This window comes from Denticeps clupeoides, chromosome 12 (assembly GCF_900700375.1).
Source record: "Denticeps clupeoides chromosome 12, fDenClu1.1, whole genome shotgun sequence".
NCBI lineage: Eukaryota > Metazoa > Chordata > Actinopteri > Clupeiformes > Denticipitidae > Denticeps > Denticeps clupeoides.
Genome location: NC_041718.1, coordinates 20,825,942 through 20,851,209, shown reverse-complemented (window position 1 = coordinate 20,851,209; position 25,268 = coordinate 20,825,942). Strand labels below are relative to the sequence as shown.

The following is a 25,268-nucleotide window of genomic DNA, read 5'->3' as shown; positions in this document are numbered from 1 at the left end:
AGAGTCCCAAATACAGTACCCTTTAAAGTCTGGACACCTTCTCATTCAACGTGTTTCCTTTATTTTAATGACCATTTACGTTGGTAGATTCTCACTGAAGGCATCAAAACTATGAATGAACACATGTGGAGTTATGTACTTAACAAAAAGTGGAGACCTGGACTCCACAGTCACCGGACCTGAACCCAATCCAGATGGTTTGGGGTGAGCTGGACCCCAACAAGTGCTAAACACCTCTGGGAACTCCTTCAAGACTGTTGGAGAAGCATTTCAGGTGACGACCTCTTGAAGCTCATCGAGAGAATGCCAAGAGTGTGTAAAGCAGTAATCAGAGCAAAGAAACTAGAATATAAAACATGTTTTCACTTATTTCACCTTTTTTTGTTAAGTACAGAACTTTTAAACTGTACGGTATACACAAATATACACACTGCGATACACACACCACTCGAGCTGGCAACGTTTGAAAGGCCTTTATTTCCTATGGTTGCTAGTAGATAACACATGGATCGGTAATGTAGACCTTTTCATGTTCGGTTCCCTGGCGGCTCCAACGATGTTGGCCTACAGAGCAGTGATGAGCTGTATGTGGCCGACAACACGCTTCGCAATAATAATAAAGGGGTTAAAGCATGCCAAAGCATCCACAGGAGGAGAAAATACCAACACAGACAGCTCTACGTGAGACAGAAGTGGAAGGAAGGAAGGAAGGAAGCAGTTCTCTGGAAGAAGTCTTTTTTTTTTTCGCCGCTGGAGGGTGTCGGTGAGGAGCGATGTCGGCAGTATTGCATTGGAAGAAGGAGCACTGTGACGGCGTCGGTCCGTCACGTCCCAGGAAGACTGGGATTTTGTTGCCTCCGTTTTTGTCATTTAACAGAGGAGACGCGGCGGCGTTCAGCTCGGTTGTTCTAGTGCAACGAACCAAGCGCGGTGAAGCTGCACAGAGAAGATCAAGGGTTACTTTCAATCACGGCAGAAAACAGAGGCCCATACAAAGCAGGCGAGATGTAAAGACAATGGCGGCAACACAAACTAGCTATGGTCACAGAAGGGAGGAAAACGGAAGAGAATTCAAAAAGAAGTCCTGGCGCTGGTGTGTTCTGATGCATCCGGGGCCCTGGAAAATTCCGGAGCCTCCAAGCGCGAGGTTTGCCGGGAATTCACTTGTCGTAGAAAAATCCTCGATCTGTATCCAAAGCTCTCCCTTCGAATGGCCACAGGTGAAGGCGGTTTCATTCATCCGGTGAAAATCGCGTGACTTCTAACACCAGCTGTGTGTTTGCTCCGCCCCTTTTGCTCACTCGATGTTTCTATGGCTTATTGATTTGCAGACGACGCGCACACGATGGTAGGGAGTACGGAGTCTACGCTGTTCAGAGACACAAAACGATGGACATTAATGCAGGTCGGGACGACATGAAGCAGCGGGTCCGTTTGACTTTAAGAAGTTTCAGCATTTGAATCACCTGTAGCCCTCCTGCGTTATTTAAATGAATATGAACTATACAAAAAAGCCATAACATGCTGCACATACGGCTTTAAACCCACAGAACACATTTAAAAAAAAAATAATCTCAGGCATGATGAGAATTCCACTTGGAAATGATGACAACAGGAGGATGTGCAATTTCCACTTCAACATTCGGCCCCAAAACAGCACTTTTCTTTTCGATTTATTATCAAAAACGACAAATGGCACACGCACGCACACCGACACAGTTACATAAAACAGTTTCGCCCGATCATGCTCATATTTACACCAGGTTCATGCTATATTCACAAATCAATGCATTTATGTACAGGGTGGGGACAGCGAGAGGGGGACAAAAGTGGCCAGCAGCTGATTTCTGGAAATAGAATCCTATAAACCTCTAGACACAGGTATGGGGGAGACACACAAACTCTACCGTCGAGTCAATACTTTGGCATCTTGTAAGAAGCGTGTAAATGGGCACAACCATGCTGAGAATGAGGCGTTTGGTCGCCACAAACGGGGCAGTGAAATTAACCAGAACGTTCCGCTCCACCGCGTTCGCACCGGGAAGACCGGTAAAACAGCGTAAATCCGTGGCAAAGCCCAAGACCGCATGCATCTGGCGAAAACCTACAGTGCCGCGTGAGCGCCGACGTTCACGGTTCCATCTAAACCAGGTACGGACCGAAGCGGATTCCCGCACCACGGCCCTTTCGGAGCGGAATTCTGGCGGAACAGGACCATTTGGCGGTTCGGTGCTACTTCCTACGGCCTGTAGTTACAGGTTTTTTTTTTCTTCTCGTTCTCTGAGCGGTGGTGGGAGGACGATGGCGCTCCTACAAAATTCAGGCTAGATGCGGTGACAGCTCACGGATGAGGGGGCAACTTTTTCTAAAAAAAAATCCCCCAGCCTGCACTACGGTGATCGGCTGAGCCGCCTCCCGCCCCTTCGGATGGGAGCGGACGGCGTTCGCTCGCTTCCCGCCCGCTGGAGTCTATATTCGGAATATTTAATATCTCGTGGACGGTTACTTGAGGAAGAAGCCATGGAGGTCATGGAGCAGCGATTCGTGGGTTTCATGCAGTGTAGGGTCGGGGGGGACTTGGTTAGTTGGTTAGTCGGTTTTGACGGCTCTCTGGCTACTTCTTGGCAAAAAGTGCCGCCAGCGAGGCGTCCACGTCCTCCTCCTGCTTCAGCGGGTGCCACTGGGCGATGGGACGGCGCGGGTTGGCCAGCATGTCGGACCAGTGCTTCAGCTCGGTGCCCCCGGCCTTGCTGCCGATGAAGATCTTCCCAATGGCGTCGTTCTTGCCAATCTTGTCGTAGTCAAAGACGGTAACCACCACGATGATTTTCTACAGAACAGGAGACAGGGGACGCAAGCGTGACTGCGCGAGGACGCTTCTAGGGCCTGGACCTGTACACGGTGTCATGCCCGTACCTGCATCTGCTCCAGAGGAATCTCGAAGCTGAAGGACTCGTTGTAGTACGGGTTCAGCGTGTTCTTCTTCACCGTGGTCTTCTTCTTCTTCAGACGCTTGCCGTTCTGGAGCAGCTGGATCTTCACGTATGGATCTGCGAGGCGAGACGCTCGGTTTACACGGCCGCAGCGTACGCCGAACGTTAGCGGAGCACCAAACTCTGCTTACCGGACAAGCCTCCCACGTCCATCTTTTTCAGGTTCTTGGCCTCCAGAATGCAGACGGTGAGTTTGCCGGCGGTGGGCACGTAGCGCAGGGAGATGCAGATATCGCCAAGCTTTTCTGGCTGAAAAGAGCACGAACGCAGGAACGACAGTGATCACCATGCATCACCAAATCACTGCAGAGTATCTTATACGAAATTTACGCCATAAAAACCATAGTAAAATGTCCAGAGAAATGAGACAAGACGTTCATTTCTTCTTATTATTATTACGCCGTATTTCTGTTTCCTGATGACATCACTTCCTGAATTCCTGTTCATTATTTATTTCTCAGAATGCTGGTGGATGGTGAGCCGATGTCTGAGAGTAAATGACGAAGACACTTATCTTTGGACACTTTCTTTACAATAAAAGTGGACGTGTGTTGAAAAACACGGGGAGAAATGCAGCAAGTGGAATGGATGCCTATAAGGCAACAACTATATAATAATAAGACAACCTTGTTCTAATTATGAAATGGGTTTGACCACCAGGTACTTGTACTATACTGACTGGGTTAAACTGAATTGCATTATTAAAAAAAAGAGTAAAGTAAAATGCATAAATATTCATGGCTGATTCTGACTAAAAGTAAAATGAAGACAGGTCGCCAAAAAGAACTAAAATTTAGAAAAGCGGCCACGCTGGCCTGACCTCCTCCTTCTCGGCGCTGTCCAGGTCGCGCCACTCTTCGATGGGCTGGCCGAGGTCCACGGTGTTCATGGCCAGCTTGACCTCACCGATGATGTCGTGCTTGGAGAACCTGTCGTAGTCGTACACGGACATGACCAGGGTCTTCCCCCCAAGCTCCTGGTAGGGGATCTGTCGGCACAGAGGACGGACAGGGTTACTAATCCTCCTTCCTGTTCTGATCCCATCCAGATGCAGCTGCTGCTGCTGGAAGTAGTCGTACTTTCTCCTGCTCCAAGTTCCACCATAACCAGCCTTTTAAACATAAACCACATGTGGCAGTTCGTTTACACACACACACAACAGGCAGACGAGGGGGAAGATATCTTCCAGTAGATGCCACAGCTCTGCTGAACTCAGGAGATCTTTAAAATCCCTGCAGACCTCATTAGACGCCGGCTGCCGCTTATCCTCGGACTGGAGGAGGAAGCGGTGAAGGTCTCCACATTTCTCTCTCCTACATGACATTATTACAAGACTTGCAGGGACCTGTATCTCTGGCCAGAGAAATAACCGAATTCGACATTTTAACAAATATAATTAATAGGAATTTGGATGATAAAATTGTGAAATTTAAAATGGTAAAATGGCGCGGCTTCTCACCTTGAAGACGAAGGACTCGTTGAAGACTGGATTGAGAGTTTTCTTGTGCACCTTGGTGTCGTACTTCTTCTTCTTGTCGGGGAGGATGAACACCTTAACGTACGGGTCAGAGGTTCCTCCCGTGTCCATGGAGATCAGGTCAGCACACTGAAGGATGCCCACAGTCAGCTGAGGAACAAGCAGACAGACCAGAGGTGAACATCACTGCGCTTGCACTGCAGCGGCAGGTTCTCATTCGCTCTGTAGTTGCTTTTTCTGGATGGCTGGATGACACTGAGGTCCCCTTGATGAAGGTCCCGTCCCCACACACTGCTCCCCGGGCGCCTGTCATGGTGCCCACTGCTCACCAAGGGTGACGGTTAAATACAGAGGACACGTTGCACCGCGTGCTGTGCTGCTGTGTCTCACAATGACAATCACGTGACTTTCAATTATCCTGGACACCATGTTATTAGAGGCGTGTGACAACCGGACCTGGCACCAGTGAAGTGGCTTCCAAAGAGTCACCACCGTCTAATCTATCTAAAAACAACTGCTGACTGTGAAACCTTCTAGAAGTGGGGCTGGAGTGATATCTGCACATTGTGCTTTTCCGTCCTTAATCCCGAACAAAAAGGAACACGTCTAAAGGAACAACATGATTCTAAAAGAATCCCGAAAAGTTGAACAATTCGGAACGAATGTCTGACCTTATTATCCTGGAAATCGTAGTCGAGCGAGTACTGCAGCTTCCCCAGCTTCTCTTGCTCCTTCTCCTCCTCCTCCTTCTCTTCTTCCGTCAGGCCCGTCTCTCCGTCCTCGTCGTCGTCGTCCTGTTGTTTCTGCAAGCGGGAGCCAGAGCGCCATCAGCGGGAGGGCGCCAGCGGCGGCGGGCCCCTACCACGAGCATGCCGCATACACGGGACCCCTCTAAAAGGGGGCCGGAGTGTGCCGCTCCCACCTCATCTGTTCATTACCTGGCAAAGCAACCGGCCGCTAATGCAGTCATTCAGGGCTGGACGCCGGCAGATGGCTTGAACTCACAATTATGTTTGGTGACACATTCTCCGTTCCACTCCAGCCCCGCAATTCGCCGCTGCGGCTCACGGCGCAGAGTTACCGCCGCATTTACCAAATTCAGCCCTACTGTAATTTGGGGGGGTGACCTAGGGAACCTCACCGCGTGTTGGGCCTCTTTCTGGAATCACATGTAATGGAATCACATCGTTCTAACGTTTGAGCCATGAGGGTAAAGAGTCTGGATAATGCACGATGTCCCCATGTGTCACCAACAATTGTTACTTTCAAGCCAAATCTTTGTCATGTCCCTTGCAGCAAATTAAAGGGCACAGAGCATCGAGCGCAAACTTGTCCCGGTTCATGTCTTTTGGTCAAACATCCTGATTGGTCAGACGATTTGGATTCATGCTTTTGCTTGACGGAGAGACTGTGCCCTTTAACACATGCATTAAACAGTGACGTTTTATTCAGGGACGTGTGGATTACTGCTTAATCGGGTTTATGGCGTTTTGGCTCTGTTGTACTTGAGAAAGGGCTTCATCCACCGCATTGTAACTCGTCCCCGTCCCGTTAACAAGCAGCCCGCGGCAAAAGGCCGACGGGGAAGTTACAATGAGCATTCCACCAAAACCCCGCCCACAGGCCGCCTAGGCCCGCCCACGGCCAGCAGCCAGAGTGAAGCGCTACCGACTTTCCACCTACCGTACGACAGCGGTCCACCACAGTCAAGAACAAAGACACAACGCGAGAAGGTGGAGGAGAGCAGAGAGAGAGAGGGAGAGGGTGAGCTCAGAGACACACACCAAGAACAGAACACAACACCCACAATGCCAAGGTGACAAATGACACACGGCTTCGGGGTGTCCGAAGATTTCCGAATGGGACCGAGGGCGCTCGAGGTCGATTCAGCGGCAAATTCGAAGTGTGTCATTTTTCATCAGAAAGCACAATGAGGTGCAGCACTCACAGTATCACCAAAAAAACGACAGGAAAGAAAGAAGAACCGCTCCTCTTCTGGCGGTACACGCCCGGCGTTGACCTCTGCCGCCGCCACGCGGCGCTACTTACAATCCGAGTGCACGTATAAAGGCGCGCCGACGTACATCACCGCCTTGCATGTTCTTCATGTTGAAGCCGTCCTTGCCCTTCTTGCCCTTCTTGTTCTTCTTCTTCTTGCAGCAGCACTTCTTGATGATGCAGAAGCAGCAGGTGAGGATGAGGAGGGCCGCCACCACGGCGATGGCGATGAGGGCCCACGGAGGCACTGCGGCACACAGGGGCAGAGGTGAGCTCGGCCGACCTCGCCGAGGCACAGGAGGTGGGCGGGGGGGGACTTACGTGGGATCTTGTCGATCTCGTTGAGGAACTTGCTCTTGATCTCCTCGAACATGTCGTTTTTGTTGACGGGCCCCTCGGACTCGGTGGAGTTGTCGGTGGAGGTGGAGATGGCCGGGGCGGGCGGAGCCGTGCCGACGCCGGAGGTGGTGGCGCCGGCGCCGGTGGGTTCGGGCCCGACCATGGCCTCTGGCTTCTTCTTACTGCTCAAGTTCCATTTCATTATGACCTCGGCCTCGCGGGGGTTCCTGCGGCACAGAGACAACACAGACACCGTGATGGAGCAACCAGAACCCCTCCTGAGCTGCCCAGTGTGAGGGACGGTGACGGTGACAACTCCCGTGCTGCATCTGAATAAATGTGACAGAAGTGCTATGTCAGCAGATTGGCTTGTAAAAAATATTGCTCTAAAGCCTTGTCCCTGTGTCCCAGAGAGACGTAAAGCATTAATAAGGGACCGCAGGGCACCGCTGCATTCTCGAATAAATTTGCTAGACACAATAAAATATAAACAAGGATAAAATGGAATTCCATAAAATAAATAATGTTTCCCTGTCTGAATAAACATGAATTCGATTCTATTTCGAAATGAACAACAGCCCCGCTTTGACTCACCAGCACAAAGTCGTATTTCAATACCGAATTTGAGGCACGTCTTGAAGGTTTTTAATGTCTTCAAATAAATCAGGAAAAAGACGAATACAGCAGTATCCATTTAATAAAGCGCCATGATATTCGATTTCTTCCATCACAGGGGACAGAAAGTTCTGTCTCAAAGCCATTACTCTGTCCGAGGCCTCAATTATTCTCTGGTCAAATATGTCCTGAAAATGAGATGAGTTCGCAGTCCCTGACCGCCACCCTTCCTTTGTCGTGACGGTGGCGACCGGGACATTTTTTGTCCAACTCGGCGTCTCTCAGCAGCGCTGGCTGTCGGAATAAAGCCGAATGAAGCGAATCAGCTTTATGAGCCATAATTCAGCTGGAGCCCAGAGGGAGAAGAAGAATGTGGAAAGGTCATCAACATGTAAGCAACATGCGGTTTGTGCCCCCCAAAAAAACCTCTGATCACGTACGTATACATCTATCATTTACCATCCAAACACCAGGAGAAAAGCGAATAAAGGTCACCACCCATCTTCAAGATGCTCAACACATGGACGGTCCCACCAGGCAGTCTGGTGAAGAGAGGTGCCGGGATTTAATGGAACCAGAACCGTTCTTCCGCCTCCCACTGTGGTAACTGTGATGAAACGTCTTTATTTTACTAATCACCGGCATGTAAAATGTGCAGCACTGAACGCAAAGCTCCACTTATTTCATCGGTGGGGCTGCAGCGGCAGAGGCATTAAAAAAAGTCCATCGCAGTAGAGGACGGAGGGAGATGCATGATAAATAAAAATGAGAAAAGAAAAAAAAATTAAACCAACATGTGTGAGTTTTAAAAGCTCCAGGGGCTCCAATCACACTTTCCGAGTTGATTTCAAGCAATATGCACTGTTGCGAAAGAGAAAGATATCACATTCGACCAATCAATACCCGGGAGCGCGTTCACAACAAACGGCAGCACTGCGAGGGTTATGGATTTCCTGATGATGGCTTGTTTGTCACCCGCAGAGAAAGGTGACAGGGATGACTGTCATTTCTCTTATGAACTGTTCTCTATGCGTAGCTTATATACTGTACCAGTCCATCTCCAGTAATTTCATTTAGAATGATAAACCCTCATACATGACATATTTGTTTGTTATCTACCATTCAGAATAGATAGAATGAACGTATTGTCATTTTTAAGATGCAATAGTAGATTACGAGCACCTCCCCCAGATGAAAATTGATTTTGAATCTGAAGCAGCTAAAAACAAAACAATCAAGTGAAGTGATTATCATTGTGATACACAGCAGCACAGCACACAGTGACACAACAAAATGTGTCCTCTGCATTTAACCCATCACCCTGAGTGAGCAGTGGGCAGCCATGACAGGTGCCCGGGGAGTAGTGTGTGGGGACGGTGCTTTGCTCAGTGGCACCTCAGTTGGCACCTTGGTGGATCGGGATTCGAACCGGCAACCTTCTGATTACGGGGCCGCTTCCTTAACCGCTAGACCACCGGTGTCCCGTGGTGAAACAAACACAAAAAATCTGGGCAACCAAATGTCATAGTTTTAGTGATCTGGGTTAATTTTTTTGGGTGCTTTGTGACCCCGCTCATTCTGAAACCTAAAAACCATTCCTGTACACTGTTCGTTCTGGTTCAGTTCTGGTTCACTAGGACCCCAACTATGAATACTATCTTTTTATTCACTCTGTTGTAGATTCTGTATACAAGTTCGACAATAAAATAAAATTGCCATGGCGATTTTTTATTATATTTCATGTATTTTTGGGCAAAAAAACTTTGGGCAAGACGTACATTTTGAAAACAACATACTGATGCACTGGAGTCGCCGAAGGCGAATAACAAGACGACACAGGAAATGGCGAACGTTGATCGTACAGAACTGTGAAAACGTCATTAAAATTTACCCAGAATTCACTGCATTCGATCCTGTTCTGGTTCAGTACGCGTTCTCACCAGGGGGACCGCACCAGAGTTTGCGACTTGATTGCAATCGAGGACAAAGCGAACTGCACGGAAAGAGGAAACGAAGTTGGGAACGGCACCGTAGGGCTGCATGTTAAAGCGGGGAGCGGGGATGGTAGTGGGGGCCTAGGTGGTAAAAAAGACGACTGAGGTCCCCTTGATGAAGGTGCCGTCCCCACACGCTGCTCCCCGGGCGCCTGTCATGGCCGCCCACTGCTGTTCTGTGCCGTGTTTCACGATGACAATCACTTCATTTGTGCCTTTTTTGGGGTCCCAGTCCTTGTTTTTGAGTTAAGCACCATTGAGTCCTGCCCTAGGATCATCTCCTCCAGGTAAGCATGACAAAGTGTTTCTTTTGGAGTAACCCATGTACTAAATTTGCATAAAAGAGAACCAACCTACATGAGTGATAAGTGAACCTGTTCTAATGGTTATTGAGATATGAGGTGTCAAAGTTGTTGTTTAATGATGAACTCAATTTTTAGAGGTGGTAGTAGCCCAGGTTCAAACCCCACTTACTACCATCGTGTCCCTGAGCAAGACACGTAACCCTGAGTGTCTCCAGGGGGGGACTGTCCCTGTAACTACTGATTGTAAGTCACTCTGGATAAGGGCGTCTGGTAAATACTTAAAATGTAAATGTAAAATGTAAATATTTGTGTGTGTAACATACAGAGGAATTCCTCAACCCTGAAGGCTCTACCCAGACACTGAAAGGAGGCGATAAGCAATCATTTAAAAAGTTTTTCTTGGCTTATCTCAGCCATGCCTCAGTCATAGATGGTGCTCATTAAAGAGTTTTTAATTAAGAGTTAAAGGTGTCCCTTAGGATGTGCATTAGGGAGTCAGTTCTAACAGAAATATTAGAATCAATGGCAAAAGGAGGGAACTTTCTTGATGGTGGTAAACGGTAAAAAGTGCCACTGAGGTCCCCTTGATGAAGGTTGCGTCCCCACACACTTCTCCCCGGGCGCCTGTCATGGTGCCCACTGCTCACTCAGGGTGATGGTTAAACGCAGAGGACACATTTCACTGTGTGCACCGTGTGCTGTGCTGCTGTGTATCACAAGTGACAATCACTTCACTTTAAACTTTAAACACACTGTGTCCAGAAGGCCACGCTCAACATGGATGTTGGTGGCCTCCTCTGCCCCGCCCTGACCCTGGTTGCATCACCCGAGATCCCAGCCTATCGTCCTCCTCCGTATCTCGGCGAAGGCCCAGGTGGGCTGCGAGCGAATCTCATTCCGCTGCTATTTCTGTCTGCTCTCCGAGGGTTGCAGGAGTGAGGAGACCTTTTACCAATAAGCCAGACCTACATCAGTGTCTCTCTCTCTCTCAGGCTGTTTTAAGATCGTCATCATCATCACCATCATCATTACAGAGCTGTGAACAGGAAGTCTCCGCGCCGCACGCAGCCTCAAGCTGGACGTTATAAAGTTCCTGTTTAAATCCGGCGAGAACGTAGACCGCAGCCCTTACCAGGCAGCTGCTCCCGTCTGCCTGGTCCAGTGGTTCTTCTGTGGGGTCACTGTCTCATCCCCCCCGGGCAGAAAACTGCAGCCGCCTCCCACTTTCCCTCCACTGCAGAGGCTCTCGCGCGGCGCACCTCGCCTCCCTCGCCCGGCCCCGCCTTCCCGAGCCACTCACACACACACACACACACTCCCTCCCTCATTCGGGATGCTGCTCACACCCTGCTGCGTGCAGTCAGCTGCGCTGTAGTCTGGTGCGGGAGGAGGGCCTCAGAGGGCCGGTTCCTCGGGGAACTTCGGAACGGTGCGGAGAGGAGGCCTGAGAGCGGCATAGAAGCCCCGGAGCGAAGGGGAGAAAATGCAGCCCAGGGACCAACTAACGCTGCAAGCGGACAATGTCCTGCACGTCTGCACCGCCAACATCGCTGGTTTCCTCAGTTCCTCAAGGAGAGCTTGCTGCATGCATGATGATAAAAAGCCATATACACATTTACATTTACGGCATTTACCAGACGCCCTTATCCAGAGCGACTTACAGTCAGTAGTTACAGGGACAGTCCCCCCCTGGAGACACTCAGGGTTAAGTGTCCTGCTCAGGGACATGATGGTAGTAAGCGGGGTTTGAACCTGGGTCTTCTGGTCCACAGGCGAGTGTGTTACCCGCTAGGCTACTACTGTTTCTATTTCTAGCGCACTTCCTGTCTCTTCCGAAATATTGAGACGTCCCTTTAATGCTGTGGATTGTGGACAATATATTTACAGCTAAAAATCTGTCCAGCATATCTATACGGATGGGCCCGCTCGAGCGGCTCTGCTCGTGGCCCCTCCTCCTCGCGTGAACGCGGCATCCGGTGAGGGAAGTGGCGTGGAAGTGGGCGAGTGTGTGCGCCGCAGTGGCACGCTGCCACCCAGCTCTGTACAGGCTCAGCAGATGGCCCCTGGCAGTCCAGGCCCGTTCCACTCCGCCAGCTGACTCTGCGAACAAGGAGCGGCATGCTGCGGCCCAAAACATACTGTAAGTACAAGATAGAAACAGCAAGAAACGAATGGCATTATCCAGGACGTTAAAAAGTTCACCGAAATGCCAAATAAAGCACAAACGTGATCATTCTGGAATAACGACAAACTGACTTGGATTTGTAGATTAATCTCATCAATCTGTTGAAAAACCGCCACGATACCGCCACGATACAATATGGGGGTGGTAGTGGCCTAGTGGGTTAGACACTCGCCTATGAACTAGAAGACCCAGGTTCGAATCCCACTTACTACCATTGTGTCCCTGAGCAAGACACTTAACCCTAAATTGCTCCAGGGGGGGACTGTCCCTGTAAATACTGATTGTAAGTCGCTCTGGATAAGGGCGTCTGATAAATGCTGTAAATGTAAATGTAATACGTCCCCAAACGAATTCATGAAAAGCTGACTTGAGTCACAAGCCCAGGTGACAGTGGCTGGAGTTATTTTACGTTTCTGAGATGTATAGTGGTTAAGGAAGTGGAGCCGTAATCAGAAGGTCCGCCAAGGTGCCACTGAGGTCCCCTTGATGAAGGTCCCGTCCCCACACGCTGCTCCCCGGGCGCCTGTCACAGTGCCCACTGTCACCAAGGGTGATGGTTAAAATCAGAGGACACGTTTCGCCGTGTCACCGTACATTGTGCCTGATGTGCTTCACAATGACAATCGCTTCACTTTCACTTTCATTACAAGAACATGATGACGATCCCAATAATTCTAGTGTTGAAGGGCGTCCATATTGGCCTATATCTTGGACACTAGTGGACTTTCCAGCTTCTGCATTATCATGCGCTCCCACTGGTTGTTGCCTCAAGTTAATTCCTTTTTAAATTGGATTTTAGCCACTATAGTCTCTTCCTGTGTCAGTGCCCCTGTAGAGTTGGGGCACAGAGCCGTGCGAACGCAGGACCCCTGGGAGCACAGATATGCTCCTGCTCGTGACTTCTTAGGGACTTCAACGTCTTTGACAATAACGCAGCCTACATCCCTCTCAACGTTTGGCCTAAATAGACCGTGACTGCCAATTCACATCCATCTCATTAACCTAATAACGGGCTAGAATCTTAATTTTAGCACTCGGGAAATGTGCTTCCTATCTCCCATTCGCAAAAAGTCTGTTTTGTCTGTGAAGGAGGGCCACACATAGTGACGCGTAGTACATCTTTCTATCATTTTAGTTGGGCCGGGTCCGGTTGAACTTGTACAGTATGATCGCCGGGTTTTTGGTCTCTAGTTCCTTTCTGTATGATTTGCTGGTTGTAAACTAGTTTCAGCGATTGGCGAAAGTGTTTCTCATGCTGTAAAATGTATTTTTAGTAAATTTACATTTACGGCATTTCCAGAGCGACTTACAATCAGTAGTTACAGGGACAGTCCCCCCCTGGAGACACTCAGGGTTAAGTGTCCTGCTCAGGGACACGATGGTAGTAAGTGGGGTTCGAACCCGGGTCTTCTGGTTCATAGGCGAGTGTGTTACCCGCTAGGCTACTACCACCCTCGATGTAAAAAAGTTTTAATGAAATGTTATATTGTTTTGCAATTCTTTATGTTTATGTTTAACCACCATATGAGAGACGTGAAAGTGGATGCTGAGGAGATAAAGCGGAGGCTACCATCTGGTGATTATGTTTTAAACCTACATTTCCCCACACATTATTCTAGCTGTCGTAGTGCGTGCAAAAGGAAGCCGGGCTTTTTAAAAGCTGCACTTTAGGACTTCTGTCGCGCTCGGGTCGGGTTCGGGCTGGTTCAGGCCTAACTTTTTAGGCCCGATTACAGCTCTAGTTGGAATCCCAGCTGTGTAGAGTTTGCATGTCCTCCCCTTGTTGCGTTGGTTTCCTCCAGGTTCCTCCGGTTTCCTCCTGCCGCCCAAGGGCATGTAACCGTATTTCCACCAAAATGTCTACCCCTTTATACGTCCAACAAAAAGCTAAATTGCCCAGCATCTGTGTCTGCAGACAGCCATATTTGAAGTAAGCTGTGTGCAAAGCTGGACCAGGGCGGCCTGGCCCTGTCCCATGAGGCCTGCAGCCTCAGCACATTTCACTCTAACAAGCTCTTATGCAATAATTGTGTTGTTCTCAGTAGAACTGTGCAGGAACAGACGCATCCGAACAGTTGTCCCGATGTGGGAATTTCGAACCGCGGAAGAACAAGTTCCACGGAGCCGCTGCTGCAAACACAGACAAAGCGGTTTTAAGGAAGAGGGCCGAGATGAATATTTGATGAGCACAGCCCCGTGGAGCTCTGGAGTCACATCATGTATGTGCTTCCGAGAAGCTATTTATATCCCGCTGTCGGAATGTGGAAGTGTGGTTGGGAAAGTTGTGATCAGAGTTATTTTTTGAGCCCGGCATTGTTATTACGCTCGTTCCTCTTCTACCTCACTCGCTTCCTTTTGATTAATTGCTATTTGTTTCATGCAGGGGTCCATAGGGAGTGTTTTTTTTTCTAGTTCATTCTGCAGCGAGGACTAGTCCTAAGACCCAATTCTCTTCTCTCAAACATTCAGCAGGACAGGAAAATCAAACTCCCGACAGTAAAAGCAAACAGTGCCGTTGACCCGCTCTCAAGACATCATCATGCTGGAAACATCACTTCATTCTGACCTTATGATGATTATTCAACAGAAACTTACGTCATCTATGCTGCCAGATTCAGCTGAATGTTTCCAGTTTGAAAAAACAAAAAAGTCTTTGAAAATGAAGCACAGCACACGGTGCACACAGTGAAATTTGTCCTCTGCATTTAACCATCATCCTGAGTGAGCAGTGGGCAGCCATGACAGGCGCCCGGGGAGCAGTGTGTGGGGACGGTGCTTTGTTCAGTGGCACCTAAGTGGCACCTAAGTGGCACACTTCCGCTAGGCCACCACTGCCCCACTGATTTATATTTACTTAAGATTACTACAACCAGTAACATTCTAAAACATCAAAATGGGCTGATGTCCAGTGTTATTACATTATGCAGTGGACCATATTTAAAATAAAAATGCATGAATTTTTCTAAACAACAGCATTGCACTTCAACATCCCAAACTAGTTTTAATGGAATGTACCTGTAATGTTATTCCACATTTACATTTAAGGCATTTACCAGACGTTCTTATCCAGAGTGACTTACAACCACTAGTTACAGGGACAGTCCCCCCAGAGACACTCAGGGTTAAGTGTCCTGCTCATGGACACGATGGTAGTAAGTGCGGTTTGAACCTGGGTCTTCTGGTTCATAGGCGAGTGTGTTACCCGCTAGGCTACTAACACCCACACAGACAACCGTACTCCCCCTACATTGTCAGAGACAAACCATACTTACGAGATGAAATGTCAATCAAATGTTCTTTTATGTTCATGCATAATTTAAATTCATTATTTATGCACACATGGTCACTTGTGTTAAGAGGGTTGATCAGTGTTAGGGTCACGGTGATGACTTGGTGGGTCAGCTGACATCTTGTCATCAGTACTGTTCTAGAGGGTCACAGAGGAGCACCACTGATCAGCCCAGACTGGAACTGGGGGACGCTGGTGGGAAAGGCGCCCAGTCTGGACGAGTTGCTGTTCCTGGATGTTAATATTTCATCAGCGCCACAGCGACTGAGCCCAAAGATGGCACACAGACAAACAGTCGGTAAAGAGGGCAAAGTCGAGCTGTGATGAGGAGAGAAACAGACACGTGCAGCCCTGGGGACGGCGATTACTGAGAAGTGGTGGGATGCACGGCGTCCTGGCGAAGGCCTGGGCTTCATCCTCGTCGCCATATCTGCACCCCTTCTCTCTCACTCGGCGTCTGCAGGCAGCACCGCAATGCAGGGGTTCAGCGCTGAGAGATGTCGCTAGAGGGCGCCGTGAACACCATCCCTCGCCCACGCCGCTCTTACAAACTGGCCTTCACCTCCATCCCCCCACCTCCTTCCTGCCTTCACCTTGTTTAAGGACAGGCCGGCAGAGGAGACGTTATTTCTCCCCGAGTCCAAACAGACGCAGCTTTACAGAAACTTGGTTTAATTAAGACTCAAATTACCCCAGGAAAAGAACCAAACCGCTCCATTTTTAATGAGATGGTTTCGTTCCTCTGCATTACACTGCCAGCAGACATTCCAAAGGCTTCGAAATGGCGTTCCTCAAGAGAAACGTTCGGCCGATTTCATCATCTAAAGAAGCATGCGGTGAGTGTTCTAGTGTCAAGCATGGTTAAAAAACCTGGAAGAAGCTAAATTATCAATGAGTTAACAAATAAATGGAATCAAGAGATGAAATCCCGGGAGACCCTCCATATCTACCAAAAGACAGAGGCAGGAAATAAGGGTCTCGGTGGCTTTACAGGCTTCATTTGAAATAAAACCATGAACTTATTCAACAGTTAAAAATGTAAGCTTTATTTTGCATATGACAATAATTTTGACATCCAGAAGGAATATTTTGATATAAATCTTTCATTCAAACTCTATGATGTTCAAAGTATAGTTGTTTTTGGCGGCCTGTCTTAATAAAAGTCTTTGCGTCCAGCTGTCATTTTAGTATTTATTTAGTATTTATTTAGTATTTATTCACGTCCAGACTCATTTGAATCTAGTCAAGTTGCAGTTGACTAAAAGTCAAGCATTTTAGTCTAAATTTAGACAGAATGATCCATAAATAATTTAGTCTAGTTTTAGTCAATGAAAACAGACGACATTTTAGTCTACATTTGGTCAATGAAAATTGTATTTTAGTCTTGTTTTTTTTACGTAATGCAATTATGTAATCCAGTAGAACAGACAAAAAAACATTTTCTTTAAGTCAAACCCATTTCATAATTAAAACAAGATGATCTTATTATTATATTATTGTTACCTTATACACTGAAGAATACTCTACATCCATTCCACTTCTCCACATTTCTCCTCGAGGTTAATCAACCAAATATTCTGTTTTCTTTTTCACTTCAATGTAAAGAAAGTGTTCAAAGATCAGCCATCTGACAACCCACCACCACTATTCTGAAATTTAAATAATGCCGCGAATGCGGACGTGACGTAATCGGTGCGACCAGATGGGAAAGACACCGATAACACGATTAAGATTAAATGAAATAACGGAAAAAAACGGCTTGTCTCGCCAACTTTACATTTTAGTAACTTTACATCTTGTAAACCACATTTTGTCTTGTTTTTATTAATCATCAACAATACATTATATATTTCGTTATAGTTATTGTCACATCTTGTTTCTGTCACGCCATTAAAGGTTCGTTCATGGCAGATATTTCGGTAGATATTTCCAACACAAAGAACCGTGCGAAGCTGCAGGAGAACAAGCATCTCTTTTTTGAAATGAGAGTTGACGCGATTCAATCTCGTGTCTCGTGTCTCGTGTCTCATGTCCTGGCGTTGCCGCTGTCGCAGTTGTCATTGACCTGCGGCAGGACGAGCGATTTCCGCCGTCAGAGCTGTAACATCACATCTGACAGGCGAAGCATCAGACAGGGGCGTGGTGACAGAAGACGGAGTCTCAGGCCGCATCGCCGGGGCGCCAGAGATTGGACCCGGAATTGGACCTGGAAATGGCCCCGAGGACCCCGGCACCGTGCAACACCACAGCTATAGCCAGACCAATTGTAGACCTCACTAAAGGACATCTACACTTACAGCATTTATCAGACGCCCTTAACCAGAGCGTCTTACAATCAGTAGTGACAGGGACAGTCCCCCCCTGGAGACACTCAGGGTTAAGTGACTTGCTCAGGGACACGATGGTAGTAAGTGGGGTTTGAACCTGTGTTACCCACTAGGCCACTACCACACAAAGGAGCCACCCAGCTGAAATCATGAGTTCCATCTGACGCCTTTTGTACCAATATGTTTTTTTCTAGATATCTAGAAATTCTGGGTCGCTTTAGCCCTTTTTTACGTGGCAATGTCCGAGTATTGGGCCCCCGAGAACTGCTGCAACGGCGCCATCATTAAACTGAATTTAAAAAAAAAATAGACACAGAAACAGGACCTTCCACAGATCAAGTTCTGCTGCTTCAACTTCTCCATGATGAAGCCCCACCAGCTCAGCGAGACGAACATCACTATCAGGACAATTCTTTTATATAAATTTCTCTAAATTATATTCAGCAGGATGATTTTTAATTCCATTTGTTAAGAGTATTGAAGCATTTCAAGCCAGATATCAATACATGGAACTTTATTGATTCGCTGTTCAATATTTTCTGGGTCGACATAAATAATGATTTAAGATAAAAGTGCCAAAAACGATCGTGAGCTCATCATGGAAGCGTCCAGTCAAGAAGAAGGTCCCCTCTGGTCCCCCAGTCCCGAGGAGGGAGCGCAGTTCTTCTGCAGTGTCTTTCGCAGGCAGCCGAAGGTCGGACAAATTAGGGCAGTCCGCCGCCGTGGCCCACATGGACGCCGCTGTTTCCTGTGCAGCGGCGTGGCTCTCTCGCTCTTTCTCCACACCTCCGTCTCCCCCGCTCCCTTTATTCCGGCCTAAAATAGCCCGGCAGACTAGAGCAGGGTGACGGGGACCAGGAGACAACCCCGGATCCCGAGATCCTGCTTCCCGCGCGTGGATCTGGGTCGACATGACGGAGTGGCGCAGGAGAAGGAAAAAAAAGCCTGCCCGGCAGAACGTGGGCTTGGGGCTAATTGACCAATCTGTCCCCGTCTGTCAGCACTGTCCCTGCTCCGGGCCTGGTCAGGGCGCTGCAGGCCACGTTTCCAGAAGCTCCTGAAGCTTCGTACATTTTCAGCAATTAGCATGTTTGCCAAACGGACACGCTTTGAAGGATAATGCATCATGTCCGACACTTTGTCTCGGAGGGGACATCTTTCACTGAAGCAAAAACAGGCCTTTTACCAGCAGGGGACGCTGAAGGCAGCATATTGATCGGAGGGGGCCGCGTCATCTGATAGGCCTATCAGCTGCCAGGCTGTTTGGTCATATTGCCTCATAGATTGAGGCAGTAATTTAATCCGGGTCCCACACATCGACGGTCAAACATTAACGAGCCGGTGAAAAACCTATAGCGTGCGGGAAACCCACCACAAATCCACGTGCTCAGAGCAACTCGGTATTTACTGATGGGAGCAACAATTATGACTCTTTTCAGTCGAACCTCAAAGGGGCAAAGTGTAAGAATTTGGGACGAGTTAGAAATGAAACTGCAGAAGCTCACTATCGCCTCTTCAGGCACAACATGGTATTACAAGACAGCTAACGCAAGTAAACGCCTCTGTGGCCAAATGGGACACCTCGTTCCGCATCACACTGAGCGCGGGACGGAAAACGTGGGCCACGCGGGAGTTACGGTCCAGGGAGAAAGTGACCTGATCGATGGTGGTTTACTGGACACTGTACAGCACCACGCAGTTCAACAGACCAATCAGGCCGGGACCCATTGATTTCCGCTCCAGCGCAGAGCGATAGCAGCTCGCACTCTCGGGACAAGAGGTCAGCATGCGGCGCGGCATTACATCACGTCACCGGTCCCGGTTCTCGAAATCAGCATAAATGGATATGCACGCGAACAAGCGTGCACCTGTCTGCGGGATCTGTGGCGCAAAATATCAGATAGCACTGTTTGCTCTGGGGCGCCCAGGATCGATTTGCGCCTACTATCGACCCGCTGATTGGATTGCTTATGCAGGTTCGTCTCAAGCCTCACTGCACCCCGATTACGACCCCCCCCCCCCCCCCCCCCCCCCCCCCACGTAACCGCGCTGCACCGCGTAGAATACTGAGATCTCAGCATGAGCCTCGGGCACGGTGGGTAGGTCGCATCCCAGCATCCCCTGGATGAGAAACCTTGTCATTTTTCGCATTGTCTCTCAACGAGAGCTAGTCATTAAGACAGGTGGGCGGAGCTCAGCCAGGTGCTCAGACGGCAGGATTTCAAACAGAAAAGGTGCCAGGGACGACGCTGGGCGTGTGTCCCGGTAGGGACCGTTTGTGTGTGTGGGCCATCTGAGGACACTGACCTTTTCCCACGTGCCTGCTTGTGTGTGTGAGTTCCATTTTGCATGGAGTGTGTGTGTGTGTGTGTGTGTGTGTGAGGCTGCTCCTGACAGCAATATGACAGTGATGGAGCGAATGGCCTCCATGGACTGCCAGGGAAAGAACAGGACACACACACACACACACACACACCTGCCGTACTAAAGAGCACAGCAGACAGCGATCTACCTCCCGCTGCACACACACACACACACACAGTCTCATCTCTCCGCTAACAGACACTTTGTAGAACGCCGGGATGCCCATTCGACCAGTTAACCTTCGGGATGAAGGTGAGAATTGCGCCGGTGCGGAGTTGAATAAGCGGGCATTTTACAGTTTTTCTCTCCTCGCCGCGGCGCCGCGAGAGACACGTAATAAAAATGTGCTGAGCGGGATTTTTTATTTTTTTCTTAAGCAGCGTCAGTCTCCTCCGCCATCGCGGACGCGCGGTGACATACAGCCACCGGGCTTCCCACCAACAGCCGGCCCCTCAGTCATTTAAAGGCCTGAGTTCACATTAAAAGAGCCTGTCTCAGCACACACACACACACACACACACACACACACACACACACTCCTGTAGGTGCACAATTCACAGTGTCGGACCGAAAAGATGGACATGTCCGTCGCTAGAGGCGTGTGACCTCGCTAGCTAAAAAAAAAACAACAAAAATGGTCACGCAAACGTTGCGAGTTGCAAAGCCCTGCAGGACTTGTCCAAAAATGCGTTCCGACCTTTCAGCACCGTTCGCCGGGATCATCATAAACCGCAGTGATGACTTCGACCGGAACGGAAGCCAATCAATTGAATCGATGGAGGCTTTCTGACTCCAAATCGTTTCCTGAACTCTGTCCCGAGATTCCACTTTTACACACAACGGGGACGAGGTGTCACGGACAGGATTAATCTGGATTACTAAGTGAATCTAATTGGATTGCATCCCTAGGATGTGTTTAGTGTGTGTGTGTGTGTCCGTAGAAGACACACATCCGGTCAAAGCGCTCATTTGTCCCGGTCCGAGAGACACCAGCCATCACCACGCATCAGGGTCCCCGGATGACTCATCCTGCACTTCCACCCGGGGGGGGCGGGGTCTTGTGTGCCGCTGCCCCGCACACACCCACCCACCACATAAACACACCGTCTTATCGACGTCCGCCGAGTCGGCTGAGACGACCCGACACGCTCAGAGAGAGAGAGAGAGAGAGACCGGATTCAATTTCACGAGCCATCAGCCCCCCGGCATCCCCCTGTTAAACCTGGGAAGGGGTCCAGAGAGTCCCAGTGACCCCCGACCCCTGACACTGCGTCAGTTGATCCACCACAGCAGCGTAGACGTGGCCCGGCCGCGGGCGGATCCTGCACTGCGCTCCACCGTCCCACAAAACTTCTGCAGTAGCGCCTCCTCTAAACGTCCTCACCCTCTACATCAACCCCCACAGAGGTCCAACTATGTAGTCAATGATCTAGATAGATAGATAGATAGATAGATAGATAGATAGATAGATAGATAGATAGATAGATAGATAGATAGATATTTTATTGATCCTGAGGGATCAGCATTCTTTACCAGGTACCTGCGCACTCTCCTCCGCAGCCAACTGGGATTAGACGGTAACAAAGCTGGAGTCGTTTAACTCCGACCTCCATGCAATGTCCTTCAAGTAGCACGGGATGGGACACGGCACCCCCAACACTCCCACTCTGAACACACACACACACACACACACACACACACCCATAAAAAAAAAAAAAAAACATGGAGAAATGAGGTGCAGGTCGTGTTCACCAGGACTGGTGGTGGTGGGGCTTTCCAGGGGCTTTCCTCACCAATACAGCTTATTCAGCACAATGACCCCCACGTCCCACGCATCTCCCTGTCCTCCTGACATCATCATCCTCCCGGCCCCTGCGGCTTTGGACTAATGCAAATTCACGCCAAATTTATCTCAATGAAAAATAAAACTGATGAATAGATGAGATATGTACAGATATGTATCCCGGCGGTGCAGGAAAGTCGTGCGGCTCCTCGAACACACTTTGCCGCTCCAGGCCGAGCAGGAGCGGGATTATGTAACCGGATACTGCAGCACTACGCACCCAGGACCGGGCGGGACGGCGGAAAAGTTGCGCTCCCTCAGCATCCCTCGCAGACGCACACGTACACGTACACGTTCACATCACTCACCTGCCCACCTTCTGACGGACCAGAGAGCAGGAAGTTCGCGGTGTCCCGTACTCCCTCTTTCTGTTATTATATCTTCTCCAGAACAACACTCCCAGCGTGTTTTCTTTTTTTTATTGTTGTTATTACTGTTATTAATATTTTCTGAGGCTGATCAGCCTGGTCCGGCGCTGTTCAGCGGAAGAGAACTGAACACACTCTCTCTCTCTCTCTCTCTCTCTCACACACACACACACACACACACACACGTCCACTCTCACCCACCGCAATCCTCCCTCAGCGGCAGCCCGACAGCCCGGTCCACTGCTGTATTTCGAGGGCGTCGCACTCTCATTGGCCGAGGGCGCGATCAATAAAAACCGGCCTCGCTGCTGATTGGCCGGTGGGCGGGGCTTAGGCTCCGGACAGCGTTTTTTTTTTTTTTTTCTTCCTACAGTTCTTGCGGAGGGGAATGCTGAGCTTTGAAAATCAGATTCGGGGTTAAAAAAGAGAGAGTGGAAGAGGGGTGGAGATGGGGGATGGAGGGGAGATGTGGGAGCCAATCAGATGCGCAGACGCCGAGCGAGGGTGGATGGGCGGGTGGCAGATTTCTCCTCATCCCCCTTTACTACCTCTCCTCCTCCTCCTCCTCCTCCTCCTCACTCGCTCCCCATCACCAGAAGTACTGCTCTCTCTCTTTTCCAGCGGCAGAGAAAAGGTGTGTGTGGTGCTAGCTCCTCCTGTCTTGGCTCTGCAGTAACGGTATGAGCTGTGTGGGCTGGAACAGGCCACCTGTCCTGCAGCTGTAGCACACAGCTCATGTGAATTATTAAAAGTGCACACACACACACACACACACACACACACACACAGGAAGCAGCAACTCCGATTCACACGGTCCCACCAGCCTGTACAGGCAATGCGTCGACTCTGCAGTCTGCGGCACGGACAGCATATTAAGAGCGTCGCCACGCCTCGCCCGAGAGAGAGGGATGAACGCCCAGAGTCCCGAAGACAAGCTGCAGTGGCTTCAGACCCTCAACCGTCCTCCGTCCCTGACAAATCCGCTGTCTAACTGCTGACGAAATGCAACGTCCAAAATCAATGCGATCCATTAAAACCCCACCCCTCAGCACCCCCGTTTACCCCAGAGACGACCACCATCAGCAGATGGTGTCACGCAGCGTCAGTCCCCCACTTCGTAAATGGGAGGAACCAAGCCCAGTATTTACCAGAAAACCTGTTCAGTTCGCTATAAATCAATACTGCAATATATCGGGACAATTAGTCTATGGATTCATCATCAATGTGCTGAAGTCTAGCACCGATGTTGTCAGGTTTTCATTTAAAGTCTGTACAGCAACTGGACACACCTCATTTTATGCAGAGACTCAGTCTTTTATTCTCTAACCATTTACATTTACAGCATTTACCAGACGCCCTTATCCAGAGCGACTTACAATCAGTAGTTACAGGGACAGTCCCCCCCTGGAGACACTCGGGGTTAAGTGTCTTGCTCAGGGACACAATGGTAGTAAGTGGGATTCGAACCCGGGTCTTCTCGTTCATAGGCGAGTGTGTTACCCACTAGGCTACCACCACACATAGATTTGTCACAGGGACGTCTACCTCAATACGCTGAAAAAAAATCCACACTGGAATACAGAGGATTCCGGGTCATTTGGATATGTCCTTGTTTTACTCCATTAATAAGAAACAGCTATTAAAAACAGAGCAACATTTGCTGATGCACCAGATACTTAACCAGTGCGAATTTCTCAGTGTAACTGATCATTGCAGTCAATCAATCAAGTGACTGACGTTGCATTCGTGATCCCAGCATCATTCCACCTTTGCTGTTCAAGTTGTGTTGTGGAAATTTTATTAAAAGATGAAATATTGTTCCTTTGCTCTGTGCCACGCGACCTTTTCGTTTTAGGAGCTGTGTAAGGGAAGGGCGAAGCGACGGAAGCGATCTGGTTCAGTAATTATCTTAAAGAAGTGGTTATTAAAAGACAGTTCATCTCCACATTACTGCATATATTCCGTCATAAACAGCCATTTCCCGCTCCCAGACTCATTTTCATCATGAACAAAGTCCGGACAGGAGGTTTCATCAGACGGAGGATATTTCTAAATCATCCTAAAAGTTTGATCGGTGTATAGATATACTTGCAATTGAGCACATTCAGGTTGCATATACAACAATTAGAATTAGGAAATGCGCACTGTTCCTCCTTCCTTCTTTACTCTCTGTTCTTTACCACACCACACCACACCACACCATACCTCACCTACTCTACCATAAACCACACCATACACCACACTGTAAAAAACACCACCATACCATAGCAGAGTGTGTGGTAGTAGCCTAGTGGGTAACACACTCGCCTATGAACCAGAAGACGCAGGTTCAAACCCCACTTACTACCATTGTGTCCCTGAGCAAGACAAGTTGCTCCAGGGGGGGACTGTCCCTGTAACTGCTGGTTGTAAGTCGCTCTGGATAAGGGCGTCTGGTAAATGCCATAAATGTAAATGTGAACGAAATTTCACGGTATTTCACAGAACCCGAACCACAGCTCCTCAAGCAACCGCGGGTCCTAAAGCCTACACAGCAGTACTGTATTTGGGTGGAACACAGCACAAAAACCAATGGAAAGATATCCTGGAATTCTTTATTCTGTTAGTCTGCTACTTGTGATTAAATCTTCCGAAAATACTGTTCCGCGCATCACTTCAAGCAAAGAATAAGTCAGCTTTTGTTTTAATGTTATAACAAATTCACAATTTGTTTGTGACACACTCGCCTATGGACCAGAAGACCCAGGTTCAAATCCCACTTACTACCATCGTGTCCCTGAGCAAGACACTAAACCCTGAGTGTCTCCAGGGGGGGACTGTCCCTGTAACTACTGACTGTAAGGCGTCTCTGGACAAGGGCGTCTGGTAAATACTGTAAATGTAAATGTAAATGAATGCTGTTAGAGAATGTTGATAATTAGCATCCCCAGATAATTAGCATCAGCTTTTCAATACTGAGTGTCTGTATCCTAAACTTTTTACAGCTTTTTACAGTAGAATAGTCTATACAGTGCATTAGAATACTATTCACATCGTTTTTCCACATTTTATTATGTTACAGCCTTATTCCATAATTCATTTTTTTCTCACATTTCAATCCCATAATGACAACAGCTTTTGGCAAATTAATTAAAAATAAAAAAAAACTTAGAAAGCACATGAAAATCACAT

The 25,268-nt window shown here is 48.7% G+C and overlaps 1 protein-coding gene across 4 annotated transcripts; it reads right to left on the bottom strand.

The window, feature by feature from the left end:
• Window positions 1-458: 458 nt before the first annotated feature.
• Window positions 459-22,344, bottom strand: syt2b (synaptotagmin IIb). 4 transcript variants are annotated; one of them, XM_028999343.1, is made up of 9 exons: window positions 22,046-22,344; window positions 6,790-7,034; window positions 6,555-6,715; window positions 5,142-5,273; window positions 4,453-4,620; window positions 3,814-3,981; window positions 3,125-3,242; window positions 2,917-3,050; window positions 459-2,830 (listed from the first exon to the last, which is right to left on the bottom strand). In XM_028999343.1, exons 2-9 carry the CDS (start codon window positions 7,007-7,009, stop codon window positions 2,615-2,617), a joined length of 1,317 nt encoding a protein of 438 aa, XP_028855176.1. In that variant the 5' UTR covers window positions 7,010-7,034; window positions 22,046-22,344; the 3' UTR covers window positions 459-2,614. The 4 variants fall into 4 exon arrangements, with proteins under 4 accessions (XP_028855176.1, XP_028855174.1, XP_028855178.1 ...); XM_028999341.1 differs by having other exon boundaries at window positions 22,038-22,343; XM_028999345.1 differs by having other exon boundaries at window positions 5,142-5,264; window positions 22,038-22,343.
• Window positions 22,345-25,268: the final 2,924 nt, after the last annotated feature.